We start from the raw sequence: 20,666 nt of genomic DNA on the forward strand, positions 1-20,666 counted from the left end.
AGATAAAAACCGGAGTTTTGAGGGGCTATTGTGGGGCCCGGCCCAAAATAATGGGCTAGTTAAATACGGGCCCGTCCGAGAAGCATCGTGTCCGAGGAGAAGTCATAGCCAAAACATTATTCAAGCCCAACTGCGGTAAAAGAAACCTGTTCGAGGAGTAACACCTCCTCGGACACTACGAAGTCCAGACCAAGAGCTCGCCCTAGACCAAGAGCTCGCCCCAACCACTACAGCTCATCCTCCAAGCATATAAAAAAGAATAAAATCCAAAATATCTCATGGAAAGCTGCTACCATCACATTAAATGTGTCACAACCACCCTCTTGACCGCATTAATGAGGAAAAGACCCCTGAACAGTACTACCTTGGCCACTGCAACTCACAAGGGAGTGATAAAGGTGTCTGATAGGACAGGTGCTCAAGTGGGGGCTTAGATGATCAACAAGTTTAAGGTTCAGATAAGAATGGGAGAGCTATATAATGTAATGGAGTCCCTCAAAGAGGGGGACGAAGAATGTATTCGGCACTCAGGAAATAGAATCTTCTGTTGAATATCCATTCTTGTGTTTTTATTCCTGCAACAATATTCTCCATGCATCAGACCGACTAAGCTCACTGAGGCTAAGTTCTTTGACCCATCCTCTACAAGTATTTATTGTGTGTTGCGCCTTGGGCCAAGGCCTGATCAATAGGGTTTGGGCCAGGAAAATCGTGCAACTACAAGGGGTATTTTTGATAATTTAGATAGTGATAACTAATTTTCTGAAACCTATTAATATATAGAGATTAACATTTTTTGCTCGAATAATAATAATAGCAGCAACAACAACAATAATATTAGAATTTACAAAATTCAAACTAATATCGATAAAATTCTTCAAATTTTCCCTATTAATACTATTGTATGTTTTCAAATAATTTTTGAAGATTAAGCTATTATGAAAATATATTGAAAATTGGTAAGAAAATTTGGATTAGTTCCAAATGTATTGAAATTAAATTTAAATGAGTTTTAACTAAAATGAGTTAGATTTAGCTTTAAATGAACTATAATTTGTTTTCAATGGGCTTGAAGTAGAAATTGAATGGGCTTGCAAAGCCCCTATGAAGGAGGAGGGCCCCCATACTTAGATTTGCAGGGCCAAACCCCATCCCCCATGGTGGGTAGCCAATCTATTTGATAGTAAATGATAGATTAAAAAAAAAGAGAAATATAAAATTTAGTTATAAAGGCAAAATTATATATAATGTTAAAATCACCCAAGATGAATGTGTAAAGTTAATAATCTACTTATATATATATATTTTTTTTTTGTTTAAAAAAAGAATAAAAATAAATTCTAAATTAAAGTAGATGAATATGTAAAAGCAAAATTATATGCAACGTTAAAACTGCCTAAGATGAATGTATAAAGTCAATAATATATTTATATTTAAAAAAAATGAATAAAAAATAAATAAGAAAAATAATAATTATGTGGCCAATGATATGGTGATGAGATGATGCAACAAGAGATCAACAACAATAAATGGTATACTTCAGTTTTTAGATATAAATATATAGATAGAGATAATATTTTCATAAAATGAAGAAGGAAATAAAGAATTGAATGTGGGCGTTTTGAAAATTGATTAGCAAAAATAAATAAATAAAAGTATAAAGAGAAAATTTTAGATAAATTGATTTTAATGCTCTTAATGTTCTTTTTTGAATGGTTGTGAATTCTTTAAACCTTGTAATGCTAACATTTTGTAAAGTATATAAATTGTTCATTATTTCCTCAACTAAGTAGCAAAAAAATACCAAAGTAATCATTATTTCCCAAGCACATTTGGGTTCCTTGTAACCTTGATTTGGTTAGTAATATATATTTCTATCTTCCATCTCAAAAAAAAAAAAAAAAAAAAAAAAAAAAAAAAAAAAAAAAAGACAAATTTTTAGCATTTACAAAACATGAGGTATTAATTATAAATGTAGATTTTAATTTTGTCTCATCTTTTATAAAAACCCGATTAACAAATAATTTCATAACTTCAATTTATTTTTTTTAAATTGTTTTCAACTGTAGTGTTTCATAATTTCACATTATATTCGCTATACAATATTGATAATAAATATTAACATTTTTTGCTTGAATAATAATAATAGCAGCAACAACAATAATAATATTAGAATTTACAAAATTCAAACTAAGTGAGCGTTTAGATCACGTCCACATTTGGACGTTTTGCGTTTTAGCCTCTTTTTTTTCTGGACCAGCGCTAGGTGCACTGTTCATGGGACATGAATAGTGTATCAAGGCATATGAACTGTGTTTTTTAGTGTGAACAGTAACTGGAAATTATTTTTTTATTGTTTTCATTTTTTAGCAAAATAAGCAGTATCCAAACGCACCCTAATAGTGATAAAATTCTTCAAATTTTCCCTATTAATACTATTGTATGTTTTCAAATAATTTATGAAAATTAAGCTATTATGAAAATATATTGAAAATGGACATCCAATTTTTTTATTTTTTAAACATGGAAATCTTTTTCATGTAAATTTAGTATATTAGAATTAATTATAATTTTTGGTAAGAAAATTTGGATTAGTTCCAAATGTATTGAAATTAAATTTAAATGAGTTTTAACTAAAATGAGTTAGATTTAGCTTTAAATGAACTTTAAATTGTTTTCAATGGGTTTGAAGAAGTTTAAATAGAAGGGACACTTGACTTGACATAGAATAAGCAGAAAACTCTAAGATTTTATGACTTTCTTCAATCCAGCATCTTTTTGGGTTCTTAGGGTCTGTTTGGATACAACTTATTTTTACTGAAACTGAAAACTGAAAACTAAAAACACTGTAGCAAAATAATTTTTAAATGTATGAATAGTACCGTGGGACCCATTTTTAATTAAAATTTAGGTAAAAAAAGATGTTTGTGGGTCCCGTGAACAGTGCACGGGACCCACAAACAGTGCTATTTCAGACCAATATGTGGCCATCCAAGTGCTAGTGGGTCCCGTGCACTGTGCACGGGACCCACTCGCAGGTTTGTCCCCCACGTGAAACCAACTTCAAGTAAAAAAAAAAAAAAGGACAAAACGTGAAGAGAAAAACGCAACGTGGATAAGTGCAATCCAAACATGCACTTAATTTCCTATTCTTAAAAAGGATTCCAATTCTTGTTTGAAATGAAAATGATGCTGAAATTTCAACATTCTTAAGAATCTTAAAACATTACTCCGAATCTAAAGCTTTTTAATAAGCTAAAAGCTCTTTGTCCCCTTTGTTTTTATTTATTTATTTTTAAAAATTTTAACCTTTGAAGAATAAGAATTCATATTTCTCTAAACTTTTAGGGGGAAAAGAAAGAAAGAAAGGGAACCAACAGATCGCCGCAAAGTATAACAAAAATTTCAACTCTTTTGGAACAATAAGAAGCATAAGCTAAAGAAGCGTAAACTAATTAAAGCATCTCAACATAGCACACAAGACGGTCTACAAATAAAGAAGGAAAAGAAACTGCGTGGGGAATAAAATAATTTTCACACTAAGTTTTCAAATGGAACATTGGTATAATGTATTGGTAGGTTCATAGTTTTTGTTTATGAGCTTTATCTATTTGTCTCATTTAACAAAAAAATAATCGAGGGAAAGGTAAATTGAAGTATTTTTAATGATGATTTATATTGGTTTTCATTCAAATTAATGATCTGGTTATTTATTTATTTATTTTGGGAGAAGATGTGATCTGGTTAGTTTTTTTTTTTTTTTTTTTTTGAGAAACATGTGATCTGGTTAGTTATATATGTATAATTGGTGTCACAAGTCACAACTTTTGATTAGACTATTATATTTCCTATCAATAAAATATCTCAAAAACTTCATGAACTATTGCTACATTAAATGTAACTTGGAATACCTGTAATAACGACTCATCTTTCATGTCAATTGGGAACTTTTAAAAGTTTGATCCCTTTAAAATTATTGACGGTATTTTGGTCTTAAAACATTTTTTTTTGTTACTTTTGTATATTACTAAAGTAAATGGAATCTGGAATATATGGATTAATGACATATTTTTCACGTCTATTGAGAACTTTTAAAAGTTTGATCTCTTTAAAATCATTGATGATATTTTGGTCATAATTTATTTTTTTGGTTACTTTTGTATATAGTATAAAAGTATGGCATTAGTCTTAGTTTATTTTTATACTCTTGTATATGGTATAAAAGTTAAAAGTTTGATCCCTTTAAAATCATCGACGGTATTTTGGTCTTAAAACTTTTTTTTTTTTGTTACTTTTGTATATTACTAAAGTAAATGGAATTTGGAATATATGGATTAATGACATATTTTTCACGTCTATTGAGAACTTTTAAAAGTTTGATCTCTTTAAAATCATTGATGATATTTTGGTCATAATTTATTTTTTTGGTTACTTTTGTATATAGTATAAAAGTATGGCATTAGTCTTAGTTTATTTTTATACTCTTGTATATGGTATAAAAGTTAGAAGTTTGATCCCTTTAAAATCATTGACGGTATTTTGGTCTTAAAACTTTTTTTTTTTTTTTTGGTTACTTTTGTATATTACTAAAGTAAATGGAATTTGGAATATATGGATTAATGACATATTTTTCACGTCTATTGAGAACTTTTAAAAGTTTGATCTCTTTAAAATTATTGATGATATTTTGGTCATAATTTTTTTTTTGGTTACTTTTGTATATAGTATAAAAGTATGGCATTAGTCTTAGTTTATTTTTATACTCTTGTATATGGTATAAAAGTATGTCATTAGGCATACTTTTATATACCTAATGCCTAATCCCATCTATGCTAGGAATTCAAGGAGGCATTTTCCTAGGGTTCCAAGAGCACAAAGCCACCACAGAGCTAAGAACCAATTCTCAACTACCTTCAAGAGGGACCCCCCCAATAGACCAATCCACCCAAAAACTCAATCGAAATTAATTGTGATGCAAGTCTTCCTGCCATTGCTCCTTCTTGGCAAATATCCCATCTAATTGAGGAAATCTCGAATATTTCTTGTTCCTTTGAGTCATGTTCCTTCTATTGCCCATGACTTAACTAGCTAGTAATGATAAATGGTTTATTTGGTTCTCCCCATCTTTCTAGTGTGTTTGTGTGGATGATGGCCTTTTGTTGTTATCCTCTTGTTTTGAATAAATCATTTTCATTCAAGCGAAAAAAAAATGTCATTAATTAGGATAATATTTATGCGCTTAGGTGTGTAGGAATTTAAAGAAAAGGAGAAACATTACTAATTTGATAATCCAATCATCACATCAAGTTCAATTTTTGATTCATTATTATTTACTTGTGTCGATTTAGTCCTTCAAGCTTCAAATTTTAATCAAGTAAATGCCATCATTGAATCTCATTTTATGTTTAATTTTGATCAAATTAATAATTGAAATTGACTTTTTTTTTAGAGAGTTTCAACCTATGGCGTCCGTTCCTGATAATAGCTCTTCACTATCAGACCAAGACACTAATCAGTTTTTGGTGTAGGCATCAGACCAAGACACTAATCAGTTTTTGGTGTAGGCGGGGATTGAACCCCAGATCTCTTATTCAATCATCAGAGACTTTACCAGTTGAGCTAACTAGAACCCACAATTGAAATTGACTTGATTAAATTTTTTTATCACTTTTCATAATAATCTTTTAGTATGTGCTACATTTATCACATTAGCTAATTTTATTAATTGATTTTTAAGTCAAACTAAATTATCATAATTAATAGTTCAATAATCACCCTGAACTTTACCAATAGTTGAGGACCAAATTAATATTCTTAAAAAATCCCAAAAATGTTTTCCATAATGTTTTTAATATTGAATAATTTAATTTTATTGATATGAGATGTCATTTAATATTGCATGATTTACAATACTATAACCAAAAAATCTTGTAGCTCAGTGACATTATCCGATTCCCCCAATTATAAGAAGAACATGTGTTCAAATCCCCCTCTCTCTTCATTTGTTGTAAGAAAAAAATATAATAGAAAAATAAATTGTTGTAGAGTTGTAGTATAAGGGCAGTCATTCCTTAAATATTAAATAAATTTTATAAATTTCACATGATTTGTATACAATATATTTTTCTTAGAGACTACAATTTATCCCTTTGTGGTTTCAGGTTTGACCTTATCACGATTAATTCATAAATTTTCATTTGTACCAAAATAAAATTATTAGGGTTTTATCCAAAGACCTCTTAATGAATTCATTTTTACCCGAACTTTAGATGGTTAAAATGTAACAATTAAAACATTATGATACTAAGTTATAATAGAACAAAACTACAAGAGGTTACTAAATTGTAATACAAAAAAACTAGAAGAATTAAAATTTAATTGAAAATATGTATTCAAAATGTGAAATATATTAATTTGGATAAACTCTTAATTACTTAATTTTAATCCAAATTTTAAAGAAATCAAATATAGGGGTGTGCATGGGTCAGGTGGGAAGGTTTTTTTTTTTTTAACCCAACTCAATTCACATGGATCAAGTTGGGTGGTGTTGGATTGATGGATTATGCATACATGCTTTATGCCTTACAGAATATTAAGCTCTCATCAATTATTTAATTTTTTTTTATATAAATTATTATCATTCATATAATATGGTTGAATTATAGACCAGATTTTCAAAATTATCAAAACTACTTCTCAAAATATCAATATAAATCAAACTAAAAAGAAATTAAGATAATGGTAATGAAATGAACTTATATACATGACGGGTTATAATGAGTCAGATAAGTTGAAAAAACTATTTAACTGACCTTATCTAAGACTAAAAATAAAATTTCAACTCAACCATCCAATAAAACCAACTTGAGGCATCAGGTTGGATTAGATTGGGTTGGTTTTGTTGAGCTAATGGGTTTGATGAACACCCCCTAATCAAACATTACCATTAAAAATTCCAAATATAAAAATTGTGATGCTATGATTAAGAAGGGGGAAATTTGTAAATTTTTCATATAATTTTTTTTTTTTTTGGAAGTGAGGAATTCAATTCATTATAGTTTGAAAAGACTAGGACCTATCCTCCGGCTATCCCCAACCTGACCTAATAATATGATTGTTATGTGAGGTCCATTGATGGTCTTTCTTTGCATAGTGCAAACACACAATCATGTACGTGACCCCTTTGCGTGTCAAAGCGATAGAGTGGACCCAAAAACCACAATGATGCTCAAAGATCAAAACCCAGTTGAGTAAAGTACCAAAGCACCACCAGAACATTGCCATTTGCCAAAAAAATTAATCTTATTTGATTTTAGCCAGTGGAGTAGACTAAAATATATAAAAGAAGCTTTTGGCTGCTGCAAAAACCAAATTTATTTTATTTTTTTGTTTGCCTATAAAAGAAGAGCCTAGTGGGGACGTACGAACACACAAACACACAGAATATATCAACAGTTGATTCTTTCTTTGGGTTTATACTGTCTGTCTATCTGGGATGGATTTGCTTCCGGCAGAGAACTCACAGATCCCAAAGAAACATCGGTTCAGGTCCCTGAAGCTAGTGAACGTGGACATGGACCAAGTCCTTGCTCAACAACCTGTTGGTGTTCACTATGGCAGGCTTGACAATGGTCTCTTTTACTATGTCCGTTCCAATTCTAAACCCAGAATGAGAGCTGCTCTTGCTCTTGCTGTCAAAGCTGGGTAATTTTATTTTTCCCTTTTTTTTTCTTTATCTTTTTCTTTTTTAGAGTGCCTTACATATATTGGCTTTATATGTAGAATAATATTGGAAGAATCAGTAAAAGATCACATGCAGATTGATTATGATGTTATATATATATATATGATAGAATGGTGGAGACATTGATTAATCTATTGAGGGTCCATAGTGTACCCCAAAATTTTGGGACTATGGTTTTGTTGTTGTACTTTGTATATATATGCATGTGCCCAACCGTTGTTTTTGTTTGTTGGGTTGGTTTGATTTTGATTATATGCGGCTGTGTTTTGAGTTTTGGTGAGTTTGGTAGTAGTTTAGTATGCTATTTCAAATGGGGAATTGTTTGAATCTGTTATGTACTGCAAGAATATGGGGTATGGGGTTTGACCCACTTGGCAAAATTTCGACTTGATGAACTATTTAATGTGTGGAGCAGTGTGTATTATGCTTTGGGTTGAGAACAATTAATTAGTGTCTGTTTGGGAATTGCTTATTTTCAATAGCTTATTTGCATATTGTTTATCAAAAGATATAGTTTTTGCCTTTTTGGTATGTTAATTGTGTTACAAAAAGCTAAAAGCTAGATTATTTGCAAAAATGCTTAGATGAAAAGCAAAAAGCAAAACTTTTTTCATCAATTCCCAAACGCACACTAAATGGTATGTTAGCAGCCTCTATAAGAGCTAAGAGAACGGTAGAGAAAGTTACTTTTACCATGAGATTATAGAATATGTATGTTACCCAAATGCAATTCAAATTTGGTTTACCTTCTGAAAATGAAAAACACCCAATGTAAAATTTTATTTGGATTTCTCATAAAAAGCCACTAATCACAATCTCTTGAGGGTTTTTTTCCCACTCAGGAAAAAGGGTAGGATGGTGTGGCAGGGACTGACTAGAAAGTTATACTCAACTGAGCCATAAGTGTAGGTATCATCCACTGCAAAATAAGCACAGTGGGATTCGTACTCTTTTATTTATTTATTGGTAAGTTACACATGCATCCAATGGGCTATGACCTCACCCTCCATCCCATTATTACGGGAGGAGGAATTATGAGTTGAGCTATAGCTCATTGTTCATAGTGGGATTCAAACCCTAGGCATTGAGCAAGGAGAACAAGTACATTTGTCACTCATCCACTTGTACTGGTAATCTCTTCTGTATTAAAATATGACGTGACTCCTCATTGTATTATGTGGAAAATTTGTGGAGAGAGCAGAAAAATTGAGCTTTCAAAGGATTGAGATATCTGTAATTGGGATCGTACATATTTTCTTGCATTTTTTCTTTGAATGTTGTACTATGTTTGGGGTATCTTGAAACTCTTTAGTTGATTTCATGGATCTCTTAAACCACAACTGTAATTCTTTAGGAGGCTTTATTATTTGAGTTTTGCTTTGTTTAATAAATTTTCCTTTCGTGGAAGAAGTGTTACATGGTATATAGAGTGTTTGGTCTAAGCTAGCTCACTGAAATAGATAGGTTTCGTATCTAAGTTAAAGGCTTTATATTTATTATTTATATAAATATATATTAGGTTCAAGTTACACCAGGTGTTAGTTTGTCAATGCTATAATAACTTTCTTTGGATATATTTTTTGACAAATCTTTCGTTGGATTAGATTGTCTCCTTATATCTTCTATGCCTGCAATATCTCAAGATTATCAAAGATCAATAACTAAACAATCTATAAAATGTTTACATTTCAAGTTTTTTGTATTTTAAAAAATATATATAAAACATGAGTTTTTTATTTAGATGGTAAATAACGTCCGATTAATAGGAAATTTGGCATGTGCCTCAAGAATAAAGAGAATGTGTAGTTGAACAGTTGATTTTCTAAATACTAGTCCAATAAAAAAAATTATTAAGTGGTGTAGTATTAATAAAGAACTAAACTAGGTGTAACTTGAATTTGACTATATATATAAAGAATGTCAAACAAGCTAATTTATTGGTTTCATGGCAGATCAGTTTTGGAAGAGGAGGATGAACGTGGAGTTGCTCACATAGTTGAGCATCTTGCCTTCAGTGCCACTAAGAAATACTCAAACCATGATATTATCAAATTCCTTGAAAGTATTGGGGCAGAATTTGGTGCTTGTCAAAATGCAGTAACTTGTGCTGATGACACTGTATATGAGATGTTTGTTCCCGTTGACAAGCCTGATCTGTTATCTCAAGCCATTTCGGTCCTGGCAGAATTTAGTTCGGAGGTATTAATAACCACCATGTTTGGTACTTTTGAAATTTTTACTTCGTTTCGTATATTTACTTGTTCCATGCAGGTTCGAGTCTCAAAAGATGATTTGGAAAAAGAAAGAGGAGCTGTAATGGAAGAATACAGAGGGAATCGGAATGCTGCCGGAAGAATGCAGGATGCACATTGGGTTCTGATGATGGAAGGTTCCCAGGTACTGATATTAAATACAATAAATTTGTTAATATTTCATATCTTAATGATTAATTATTGTATCAATTCATTGTTGAGGCTCTCTTGCAGATAGAATTGCACATTTATTGGATTAAAAGCTAAAACATTTCTCTTTCCTAGCTATCCTGATGAGTACATGCAATTATGTTTTACTTTTACTAGCCTTCTCTTATAATGCTTCTATATAGCAGCACCGTAATACACAAACTGCTTTTGGCCTTTCAATTTCCTTGTTTTATCATTTCATGTTGCTTCTTAAATCCTCTGATTGATTGCAGTATGCTGAGCGCTTACCGATTGGATTAGAGAAGGTAATTCGGACGGTGTCTCATGAGACTGTGAAGCAGTTCTATAGGAAGTGGTACCATTTATCTAATATGGCAGTCATAGCTGTTGGAGATTTTTCTAATACGCAGGTTTGTTTTGTTTATGTATAAATTTTCACACTGGAACCTAGGTTTTCTGGTTAAGATTTATTGACAATCTCTCTCTCTCACAGAGTGTAGTTGAGTTGATAAAGACTCATTTCGGACAAAAGAGTTCGGCACCTGAGCCTCCTCTTATACCAAAATTTACAGTTCCATCTCATGAGGAACCACGTTTTTCATGTTTTGTTGAATCTGAAGCTGCTGGGGTTAGTACAGAATAAATTTTAGTCTTGGTTCATACAAATATTTCTGCACATTTTTGAGAGCATGTGAGTAGTAGGCTTTCACATGGAAATTGTAATTTTAATAGCAATATCTTGACTTTATTCAAAAACAGTCTGCAGTTATGATTAGCTATAAGATGCAAGCGGATCAGCTGAAAACGGTGAAGGACTATAGGGATTTACTTGCGGAATCCATGTTTCTTTATGCTCTAAACCAAAGGTTCTTTAAGATCTCTCGTAGAAGGGATCCACCCTATTTCTCATGCTCAGCTGCTGCAGATGTTCTAGTGCGTCCGTTAAAGGCCTATATAATGACTTCATCTTGTAAAGAAAAAGGGACTGTTGAGGCCCTAGAGTCAATGCTGATTGAGGTCTGCTTTTTATCTGTTTATAGAACTTCCTCTATCTTCCCTCTCTCTCTCTCAAAATGTTTACCTTTTTAATAACAGCTCTTATGCTTCAGGTTGCAAAGGTACGGCAACATGGTTTTTCAGAACGTGAAATATCTATTGTTCGAGCCTTACTGATGTCAGAGATTGAATCTGCCTACTTGGAGCGTGATCAAATGCAATCAACAAGCTTGCGGGATGAATATTTACAAGTATATCCCAATTTTAGTTTCTTGGGACATCTTACTGTTAATTTGAATTTTTAGTCATTATAAAAAATTCGTCTTCTTTTTTGTTTTTGGCAGCATTTTCTGCGCAATGAACCTGTTGTTGGGATTGAATATGAGGCTCAACTCCAGAAAACTCTTCTACCTTGTTAGTAACTATTATTGTATCTATAAATGCGCTGGTTCTAAGATTTCTGAAAAAGACCAAGTATGAAAATATATATGGTTTTTCTCACCATGCTCTCTTATATGCATAGATATAACGGCATCAGAGGTATCCAAATATTCGGAAAAGTTAAGAACATCATGCAGCTGTGTCATAAAGACAATTGAGCCTCAAGCTTCTGCAACAGTAGATGATCTGAAGAATGTAGTGTTGAGGATCAATATTCTTGAGGAAGAGAGGAACATTTCTCGTTGGGATGATGAACAAATTCCAGAAGAAATTGTCAGTTCAAAGCCAAATTCAGGGTAAAGTTGGACCACTTTGCAGATCAGTATTTTGTAGATATTTATTTTATTTATTTTTTGGATACTACTCTCCCTATCTGCATTGACTAGCTTTTATTTGTCTTTGGATGTAGTTTGATACATGATGCATTCATTTTTTTCTTCTATATTCCTTACTAGCTCAATGAGACAGCTCATTTGTGCTACTTAGGAGGATCTGAATCTACAAAACAGATCACGTTTGCAATTTGATTATATGAATGTAATTTTTTTGTTGCAAATAATTTGTCTCAGGAATATTGTGCAGCAGTTTGAATATCCAATTGTTGGAGCTACTGAATTAATTCTATCAAATGGCATGCGAGTTTGCTATAAGTGTACAGACTTTCTTGATGACCAGGTATAAAACCATATAGGTATTGGAATATCTGTAGTGAAAAGAACTATCTAATGGAATTATATGTAAAATCTCATTTATATTACCTCCTCAATTCGCTATATTTATGAGTTTTTGTTGGTCTGACGTATTTGTTTATTCTTAAAGTTTTGAACTTACATAGAAACAATTATTGTATGGAGTTGGGAGAAACATAGAAGTAAATCTTGCATTTTGAAGTCCTGTGCATAAGATTAACAGTTTTTATGGTAGGAACTAATGGATGAGTTTCTTAAGTTGGGTATGAGATGAAACAACTATGAAAACTGTAGGAATATAAACAAAGGTATTGTGGTTTCCAATGGAAAAAAATTAGTGGATCGGCCTGGTCAACTATGAAATGATACAGATCATTGGAAGAATGAATGCTTACTAGTAAGAGAACTAAAACTAGACTAACAAAGGTTAGTTCTATTGTAAATTTCAGTCTTTCATATCATATAATTTCATTTTAAGACCAATTATATGGCTATAAAATTCGCACTTAGATCTTAGAAAGAAATGGATTTGAAATACTCCTATATGTGATATGATCAAGGTCGACAAGGTTCCTTTCCAGTCATTTGGGGAGTAAGTCTCCATTTTTATGTTTTTCCTTTCATTATTGTAAGCAGAAGCATGAAAGATCTGGAAATTGGTCTATCATATCTGGAGGGCATAGATTGCCTTATATGTGGACTTTGGGGATTAGGATTACATGCTTAACTGTTGGTTGCAGAGGGATATGAACTTGAATCCAATTTAGGTTCAATCTTTGCAGGAGTTATTATAGTGTGTAATTGCAAGACTGAAGGTCAAGTTTGAAACCTAGAGGAACTTCCTTTTATTTTTCTCCTCTTTTTATGCTCTCATTTTTATTTTATTTTATATTCCCTGGTGCATCTTAAAGGAGACTAATCATTATCGAGAGAACTTGATTACTTGAAGGCTCTTGTGAAGGGGCATTTATCAATTCTCCTTTTTGTTTCCTGTTCTCATTGAGAGTAGAATTTGTTTCTTGTTGACGTTACCTCAAATATACAGGGGCTCTTGTTCTATACTTTTTGGTTGCGAATTATTTTTTGGCCTACAAAAGTGATTATTATGTATGGCTTTGCTTCTGTGTCCTGGCTGTGGTTTTGAGCTGGGTGTTTGGTTTGTTCTGCACTTGGTATATTAGGTTGGGTCTTTGTACCCTGATCTTGTTACAGCTGGTTGTCTTGTTGTGGTTGGGTGCTGTTCAGCTGATTTGTAGTCTTTGGCTGTTGTGGCTACTTTCGCAGCTTCTTTTCAATAAAGATTCACTTACATATAAATAAAAAAAGTGAATATATGATCTAAACCTGAGCATGACTTCGGGTGCTATGTATAATTCTTTTGGCTCTTTGTTCCAACAGGTTATCTTTACAGGCTTCTCATATGGGGGTTTATCAGAACTCCCAGAGAGTGAATATTTCTCTTGTTCAATGGGACCAACCATTGCTGGAGAAATTGGTGTATTTGGTTATAGACCATCAGTATTAATGGACATGCTTGCTGGCAAGAGAGCTGAAGTCGGTATGAATCTTGGAGCATACATGAGAAGTTTCTATGGTGATTGTTCACCATCAGACCTGGAAACTGCCTTGCAGGTCTGTTTCATGTCCAAAGTCTCATTTGTTAGAATTTGTTAAGCATGCATATTGGGGATTGTACACAAAGTTGTTGCTTCCTATTGTGCCTGTCCCTCCTTCCAACCAGATCTGGGTTTTATTTGGGTTAATGGCTTTTTCAGTTCTAATTATGCTGTTCTGGCTCTGGCAGCTTGTCTATCAACTATTTACAACAAATGTAACACCAGGAGAAGAAGATGTCAAAATAGTGATGCAAATGGCCGAAGAAGCAGTTCGTGCTCAAGAGAGGGATCCTTACACTGCTTTTGCAAACCGTGTGAAGGAGCTCAACTATGGAAACTCCTATTTCTTTAAGGTGTGCCTGATATCCTGTTTTAAAAATTACTGATTCAAGATGGGTGCGCCGTCCTTCTAACTTGCTGTCAATTTCTTCCTTGTGTAGCCCATTAAATTAAGTGACCTTCGAAAAGTTGATCCATTAAGAGCTTGTGAATTTTTCAACAAGTGTTTCAAAGATCCATCAACTTTTACTGTTGTGATTGTAGGGAATATTGTTCCGACGATTGCACTTCCCTTAATATTGCAGTATTTGGTAAGTAATAGATTCTTTTTGTTTCTAGTTAGGTATGGAATGTTAAATATTCCATGTTAACTGGGTTTGTGATTCTGCATGCAGGGTGGAATACCAAGGCCTCCTGAACCTATTATGCATTTTAACCGTGATGACCTCGAAGGCTTACCATTCACTTTTCCATCAACCATAATTAGGTAATCAGCAAATGCGTGCAATCTCACACGCATGCTCGTATACAGCCATATAATTTTGAGTTATGGTAGTAGTTGAACATATTTCTGGAATGTAATAGGAAGGGTAGGGTCATCTATGGATTCAGTTGGACCAGCTAATGATCTTGAATTATCCTTGACTTTACAGTGAAGATTGCTCATCTTCTTTCTTTGGAGGAATTATTCATTCCACTTTTTTTTCTCTGACAGGACACCCATTCTTAAATCCTCCTCCTCTTTGTTGTTATCTTTGAATGTTGTTGCTTCCATACATTTCTGTTGACATTTGAAACATCATTGGAATTTTCCTGTGTGGATGCCTCTTTTATTTTGTTTAGAATTCAAATCCCTTTTAACCATTGGATATGCTTGTAGAGAAGTGGTCCGGAGCCCGATGGTGGAAGCACAATGTTCGGTTCTGTTATGCTTTCCTGTGGAACTGAAAAGTGGAACCATGGTATGTGTCTAATTTTAGATCTATCAATTAAATACTTCTGTAATGGATTGCCATCAGGCCTTTCTTGGCTTTCATTTTACTGATGGTTTATAGTGAGTTATCTGTGAAATAGAATAAGTTAAACCCAAAATAATAATAATAATAATGGCAGGTAGAAGAGATTCACTTTGTTGGGTTCCTGAGCAAACTTCTTGAGACAAAATTAATGCAGGTTCTGCGTTTCAAGCATGGGCAGGTCTGCATGCATGTCATTTATCTTTCTTTTGATCATAATATTTGTTGGCCTTGTTTTTATTTAATTGCCTCTCTGCATTCAGATCTACTCTGCCAGTGTTTCAGTATTTCTTGGCGGTAATAAACCTTCTCGAACTGGTAATGTTCGTGGTGATATTAGCATAAATTTCTCTTGTGATCCAGCAATCTCCGCAAAGCTGGTAGGTTGTTATAGTTGTATTTTATTTTTGGTTTTTGGTCTAATAATTCAGTGGCCTATCTGCTCACTTTCTAGCTCTTGGTATATTTCTTAACAGGCTGATCTTGCTCTGGATGAGATATTACTTCTTCAAGAGGAAGGACCTACAGATGAGGATGTTTCAACCATCCTTGAAATTGAGCAAAGAGCCCATGAAAATGGGCTTCAGGTTAGATTTTCTTTACATAGCTGTGTTTCATAAAAATGTGGTCCATATGGTTGTCAAAAAGATGACTTATTAAAAAATATGGTTGTCATAAAGATGGAGAAAAAGCTATGTGATTCTTAGACACACCATTTTCAACTTGCTTTGCATTAAAACTTTCGACTTTCTTCTCATCTGTTTTTGGCAATCACCCAGAGCATTAAGGGTCATGGATGTGAGAAATGAGAGCAATTTACTACCATTCATTTCCTGATGCTGATTTACTTATGCTTTTTCAGGAGAATTACTTCTGGCTTGACAGGATTTTACGCAGCTACCAGTCAAGAATCTATTCTGGCGATGTTGGCACTTCTTTTGAGGTTGGTGGTTGTAACTGTGTTTGTATACCAGCCTAAGTTGCTGTTTGCATACAAGTGTTACTCTCTGTTTTTTTCATTGATAAGCTTACAAGTGTACCCCAATGGTTTTTGAACCCACAACCTTACCCTCTTTACCCCATTCTTATGTGGGTGGAGGTGGCATTTGAGTTTAAACTCATTTGGCAATGTGTTATGTTTCTATTTGGCCCTAGAGTCCATTTGGTTGGGTGGAAAACAGGGAGGATAGAAAATGGGGAAGAGAAATTAGTGTTTTTGGTTGTTTGGTTTGGAGAGAAAAGGGGAAAGATTTTAGTCGGGCTCAAATATTCTCCCTGGGCCCACCAAAATGTAATCTCTCCAATTTGGAGAGAAAACTTTGGTGATTGTGCTGGCTATAGACATGGCAAAACGGGCCAAAATTTTCTGGCCCGACCCGAAAAATACTTGACCCAAACCCGATTGTTTGACCTGAAGCAAAAATGGGTTGACCCGTGACCTGACCCATTTTTTGTGTGGGTTAACCCAACCCGAACCTGAACCATTTTTTAAAACTTTTTTTTTTGGTAAAAAAAAAAAATTAAGACAATATTGGTTTAATTGTTTGTTGTGAGCTTTAAGGAAACAATTAAGACATTTACATAACTACATGCAAATTAATTGAAAGATGAATGGTTGAGCATTCTGTAATGAGTAAAGATTTTTAGATATCAAATAGCAAAGTACATGCCAAGATAATATGGTTACAGTACACTTAAAAACATAGATTTAAAATTGTAGACATATGTGAGAAATATTCACAAGTGTGAAAATAGTGAAGCCAAAGTATCAAATTAACATAAATTATGAATGCTTAGACCTATTTTTTAACAATTTATATCCAAAATAAACAGCTTTTCAAAATAAATTATGATATTTCCTAGAGTGTGTGTTGCTTAACAATGATATGATATTCATAAAAGTGACAATGTATAAATAAATAAACAATCAAACTTTAATGTATATTCTCAAATTGAAATAGAGTGCCAACCACAATTGACTATAGATTATAAAATTAATTTTCAAGATTGTAAATTTCTTATATGTTTTTATTCTTTATCAAATGAATTATCCATAAGTCATTTGTAATTTTGTTTTATATTTTGAGATGTTGATATCGTATAGAAATAAAATTTGTGTCTTTGTTTTACTTATCTTTGTGTTATTTTGTTTTAGATAACAATGTTAGGATTTTTATAATTTTAAAATTATTGAATAAGTATTAATAAGTGTAGTTCATTCTTAATATAAGTGGTGAATTCAAAGTAATGCATTTTACATCAGGTAATTTGTTGCATGACTTTCCAAATGGCAAATACATGTTGTTTTCTTTATTAAAAAAAAAAAAAAAATTCATGTGAAAAAGTTCTGGATTTCAAGTTTAATACTGTGTTTTTAGATCATTAGCAGGGGGAAAAAAAAATCTTTGGTACTTACATTTTTAGTCCCTTGTCAATTTGTTTAATATATTTTGGTAGTAGTCAATTTGGTCTCTATGGTTAACTCATTAGTGGAAATTGACTACAAGTTGAAAATAGCAAAGACCAAATTGACAGCTACCAAAATTTAGAGACCAAATTAATAGTGACCTTAAAATGGTATTTTCGCCTAAATCTTTCTTTGCTTGTAAAAATTTCAAATACAGCTGTCCTGGTTAACACAAAAAGTAGTTCCAAGCAATTAATAGTTTGGATACTTCTCTAAACAATATTGCTACTGAGGATTGGCAATGACAGTAACATTCTAGCTGAATAGTCACGATTTTAAGTATCCACCATACCTTCATGTTTCTATTCATCTTTTAGCTGAAGAAAGAAAATGTAATGCTTGGGCATGTAATTGCAGCTCAGCAAGCACTTCATCTTCACTTCCAAGCCTCCATTTGTATGGAGCCATTTTAGTAACAATAGTAGGGTAGAAACGTGTATTATACTTTTAAAAAATTCTTAAAGACTTAAATCTGTAATTATTTCTCTGATGCAGATTATAGATGATGGGCGGTCCAAAGTTAGAATATCTCTGACACCAGAAACAGCAAAGTTGGCACTTCAGAGGATACTACCTTATCCTTGCAAAAAACAGTACACTGCAGTGATTCTAATGCCTCAGACATCTCGCTTTAAGTTACTGAAATCATTCTTTCGATCTACTAAGACCAGTTATCACAGAGACGCAAAGGTCAGTCATGATTATGCATGTTTTACCACTTATGTGTATCTAGTGCACTGTGCACATGCCATTATTCTCTATAGAGTTTTTGGAACATTCTAAATATTCTCTAGAAGTTCTACAACATTCTCAATGTGTATATTGTTAATTCATTCCAAAATTTCAGCAAAATTCCTAATTTGTTAATTTGACTATATCTGCCCCTGATGTGTATTGCTTTACCCTTCGTTTCTTGGAGGGGAGAGAAGGGGTGGGGGGTGGGGGGGTAAGATGTAAGCTAATCCATTTCATCCCTGTTATCTCTTGATGAGGGTGCACTCTAGTATAATTTTTTTTTTTTTTGAAATTTGTGTCTCAAATTTTTGCTATTCTATTTTGTTGTGGCAGATTTTAGCAGGCATTGCTGGTATGGCGGTCATAGGTCTTAGTTTGTGGAGATATTCAAGGAGTACCCTGAAATCTTAGGAGATGTACTTAGCCAAGTTAAATATAGTTGAGAAGTATGAAGGTTTCCAACACAAGTCAGGATGGATTATTTCTTCACTGTAGATGGATGTGAGATGGTGCATATTACCTTCACAAGAGCTGGGAGGAACTACATTACAAATTTATATATGGCCCCAATGAAGGCTTGTAACATATATGGATACCCATTTTTTATCTGGTCAGCTAGGGTAGGATGCACCACTTTCTAGGGGTGATACGCAATGTAGTATTCATTGCTGAACAGATTACATTGTGAAACAAAATAGTTCTTGTGAAATTTGGCTGAAGACTCCAAAACAATGCTGATAATTTGTTCGATTAGCATGGCCTGGCTTCTCTAATGGGGTTTCCCCTTGTGTCGAATAGGATCGCATGTGTATGATAGAATTTGAAACTCATGAGGTATGTTTCATGATAATTGTTTTTTAATTGGTTTACTTTTAGTTATAGATGGGGATTTCAATTCACGTCATTTCTTTGACGATTTTATTAATTAGAAATTGTCATGTCTAAATTATTAAAATACGTAATTCAAATATATTGGGGCTTGGTCCGCACGGATAGGTCCAAAATACAACACCAAGCTCATAAAAATGAAAAAACAAAAAAAAAACTTTGCAAGTAAAAAATTAGGCAAACATTATTTTCCCATTTATTATGGTGCATTTGTTACTTGCAATGTCTCATAAACTTTGCAACTAACGACCTTTCTTCGCTATTGTTATTTAGCACATTGTCCCATACCAATACAACTTTTGCAACTAACGACCTTTCTTCGCTACTACAAATTTTATTACGAAAAGCTTACAAACTAGTGTGGTAATGATTAATGAATGTGATTGGTGGCATTTGAGAATTGTGTCAAGTGTTTTTTGAGCAACTTCTGGATAATTCTAGTAGAAGAAGCCTTATTATGGGTGGTGTTCGTAGCTTTTTTATTGAGTCCAAATTGTTTCAGCTGGTGGTAGAGGAAGGGGGACGGTATTTTTCTTTAAGGATTTTTGAGCGGAGTAGGTATTTCATGAAGTCGGTCTTTATGAGCAAGAATGTGGCACAATGGTTTATGAAGAGTATAGAATAGACTGTCGTTGGGGTCAGTCCTAAGTATTTTTATACATTCAAGGAAGGTGATTTAGCCTACACCCTCCAACGGAGTTCCAATTCTTTTGGCTTGTTCTTGCTGCTGACTGAACTGAAAGTTGGCGGGTCTAGGAGGTCCATTATCATTCCAGTAGGCAGAGCAAAGAATGGATGGAGGGTTTTTGGGTTAGAGTTAAGGAAGATATCGGAACCTGAAAACTATGTGAATGGTGGGACTGGGCACTTGGAATTTGTGGCTCAGCTTCATACAGGTAGAGCAGGGATTCAACCTTTTAAATCTTTTGCCGACACGGTGCTTGGGAATCAGATGCAAGTTAGGGGCAGGAAGCAGCATTATCAGTTAAACTCCCATGATAAAGGGAAATGGCTATTAGGGGATAATAAGGGAGAGAAGCAAAACCTGCTGAGCGAACCGGCGGTGAGCTTACCAGGTCCGGCAACTCTAGGAGGTACAGAAGTGGGCTTTTGGAGCAGCACAGAAGACTTTAATGTTGGAAAGTTATATCCGGAAAGAAATTTTAGGAGGTTTCTGTTGAATTTCAAATCAAATAGGATTGAACATGATTATGGAAAGAAACGGGAACTGAGGAAGTCAGTCTGGACTGGAAAAAGCTTAACTGTAGTAGTGAATGGGGAAGGAAAAAGAAGTGTGGCATGGAATAAAGGTTGTCTAAAGAGTTCCATTTGGGTGTCAAGGGGTCAGAGGGATCACGTGTTGGGTTCTTCA

At 33.3% G+C, this 20,666-nt stretch overlaps 1 protein-coding gene across 2 annotated transcripts; it reads left to right on the plus strand.

Moving 5' to 3' along the window:
- Nucleotides 1–7,167: 7,167 nt before the first annotated feature.
- On the plus strand, nucleotides 7,168–19,305 carry LOC126714296 (zinc protease PQQL-like). 2 transcript variants are annotated; one of them, XM_050414388.1, is made up of 21 exons: nucleotides 7,168–7,704; nucleotides 9,697–9,943; nucleotides 10,016–10,141; nucleotides 10,440–10,577; nucleotides 10,661–10,795; nucleotides 10,927–11,184; nucleotides 11,277–11,414; nucleotides 11,508–11,577; nucleotides 11,687–11,900; nucleotides 12,174–12,279; nucleotides 13,692–13,925; nucleotides 14,098–14,262; nucleotides 14,350–14,499; nucleotides 14,584–14,675; nucleotides 15,069–15,150; nucleotides 15,302–15,385; nucleotides 15,468–15,584; nucleotides 15,681–15,791; nucleotides 16,067–16,147; nucleotides 18,167–18,361; nucleotides 18,740–19,305. In XM_050414388.1, exons 1-21 carry the CDS (start codon nucleotides 7,496–7,498, stop codon nucleotides 18,815–18,817), a joined length of 3,030 nt encoding a protein of 1,009 aa, XP_050270345.1. In that variant the 5' UTR covers nucleotides 7,168–7,495; the 3' UTR covers nucleotides 18,818–19,305. The 2 variants fall into 2 exon arrangements, with proteins under 2 accessions (XP_050270345.1, XP_050270346.1); XM_050414389.1 differs by having other exon boundaries at nucleotides 7,557–7,704; nucleotides 9,702–9,943.
- Nucleotides 19,306–20,666: the final 1,361 nt, after the last annotated feature.

The sequence above is a fragment of the Quercus robur genome, chromosome 2 (assembly GCF_932294415.1).
Source record: "Quercus robur chromosome 2, dhQueRobu3.1, whole genome shotgun sequence".
Classification (NCBI taxonomy): Eukaryota; Viridiplantae; Streptophyta; class Magnoliopsida; order Fagales; family Fagaceae; genus Quercus; species Quercus robur.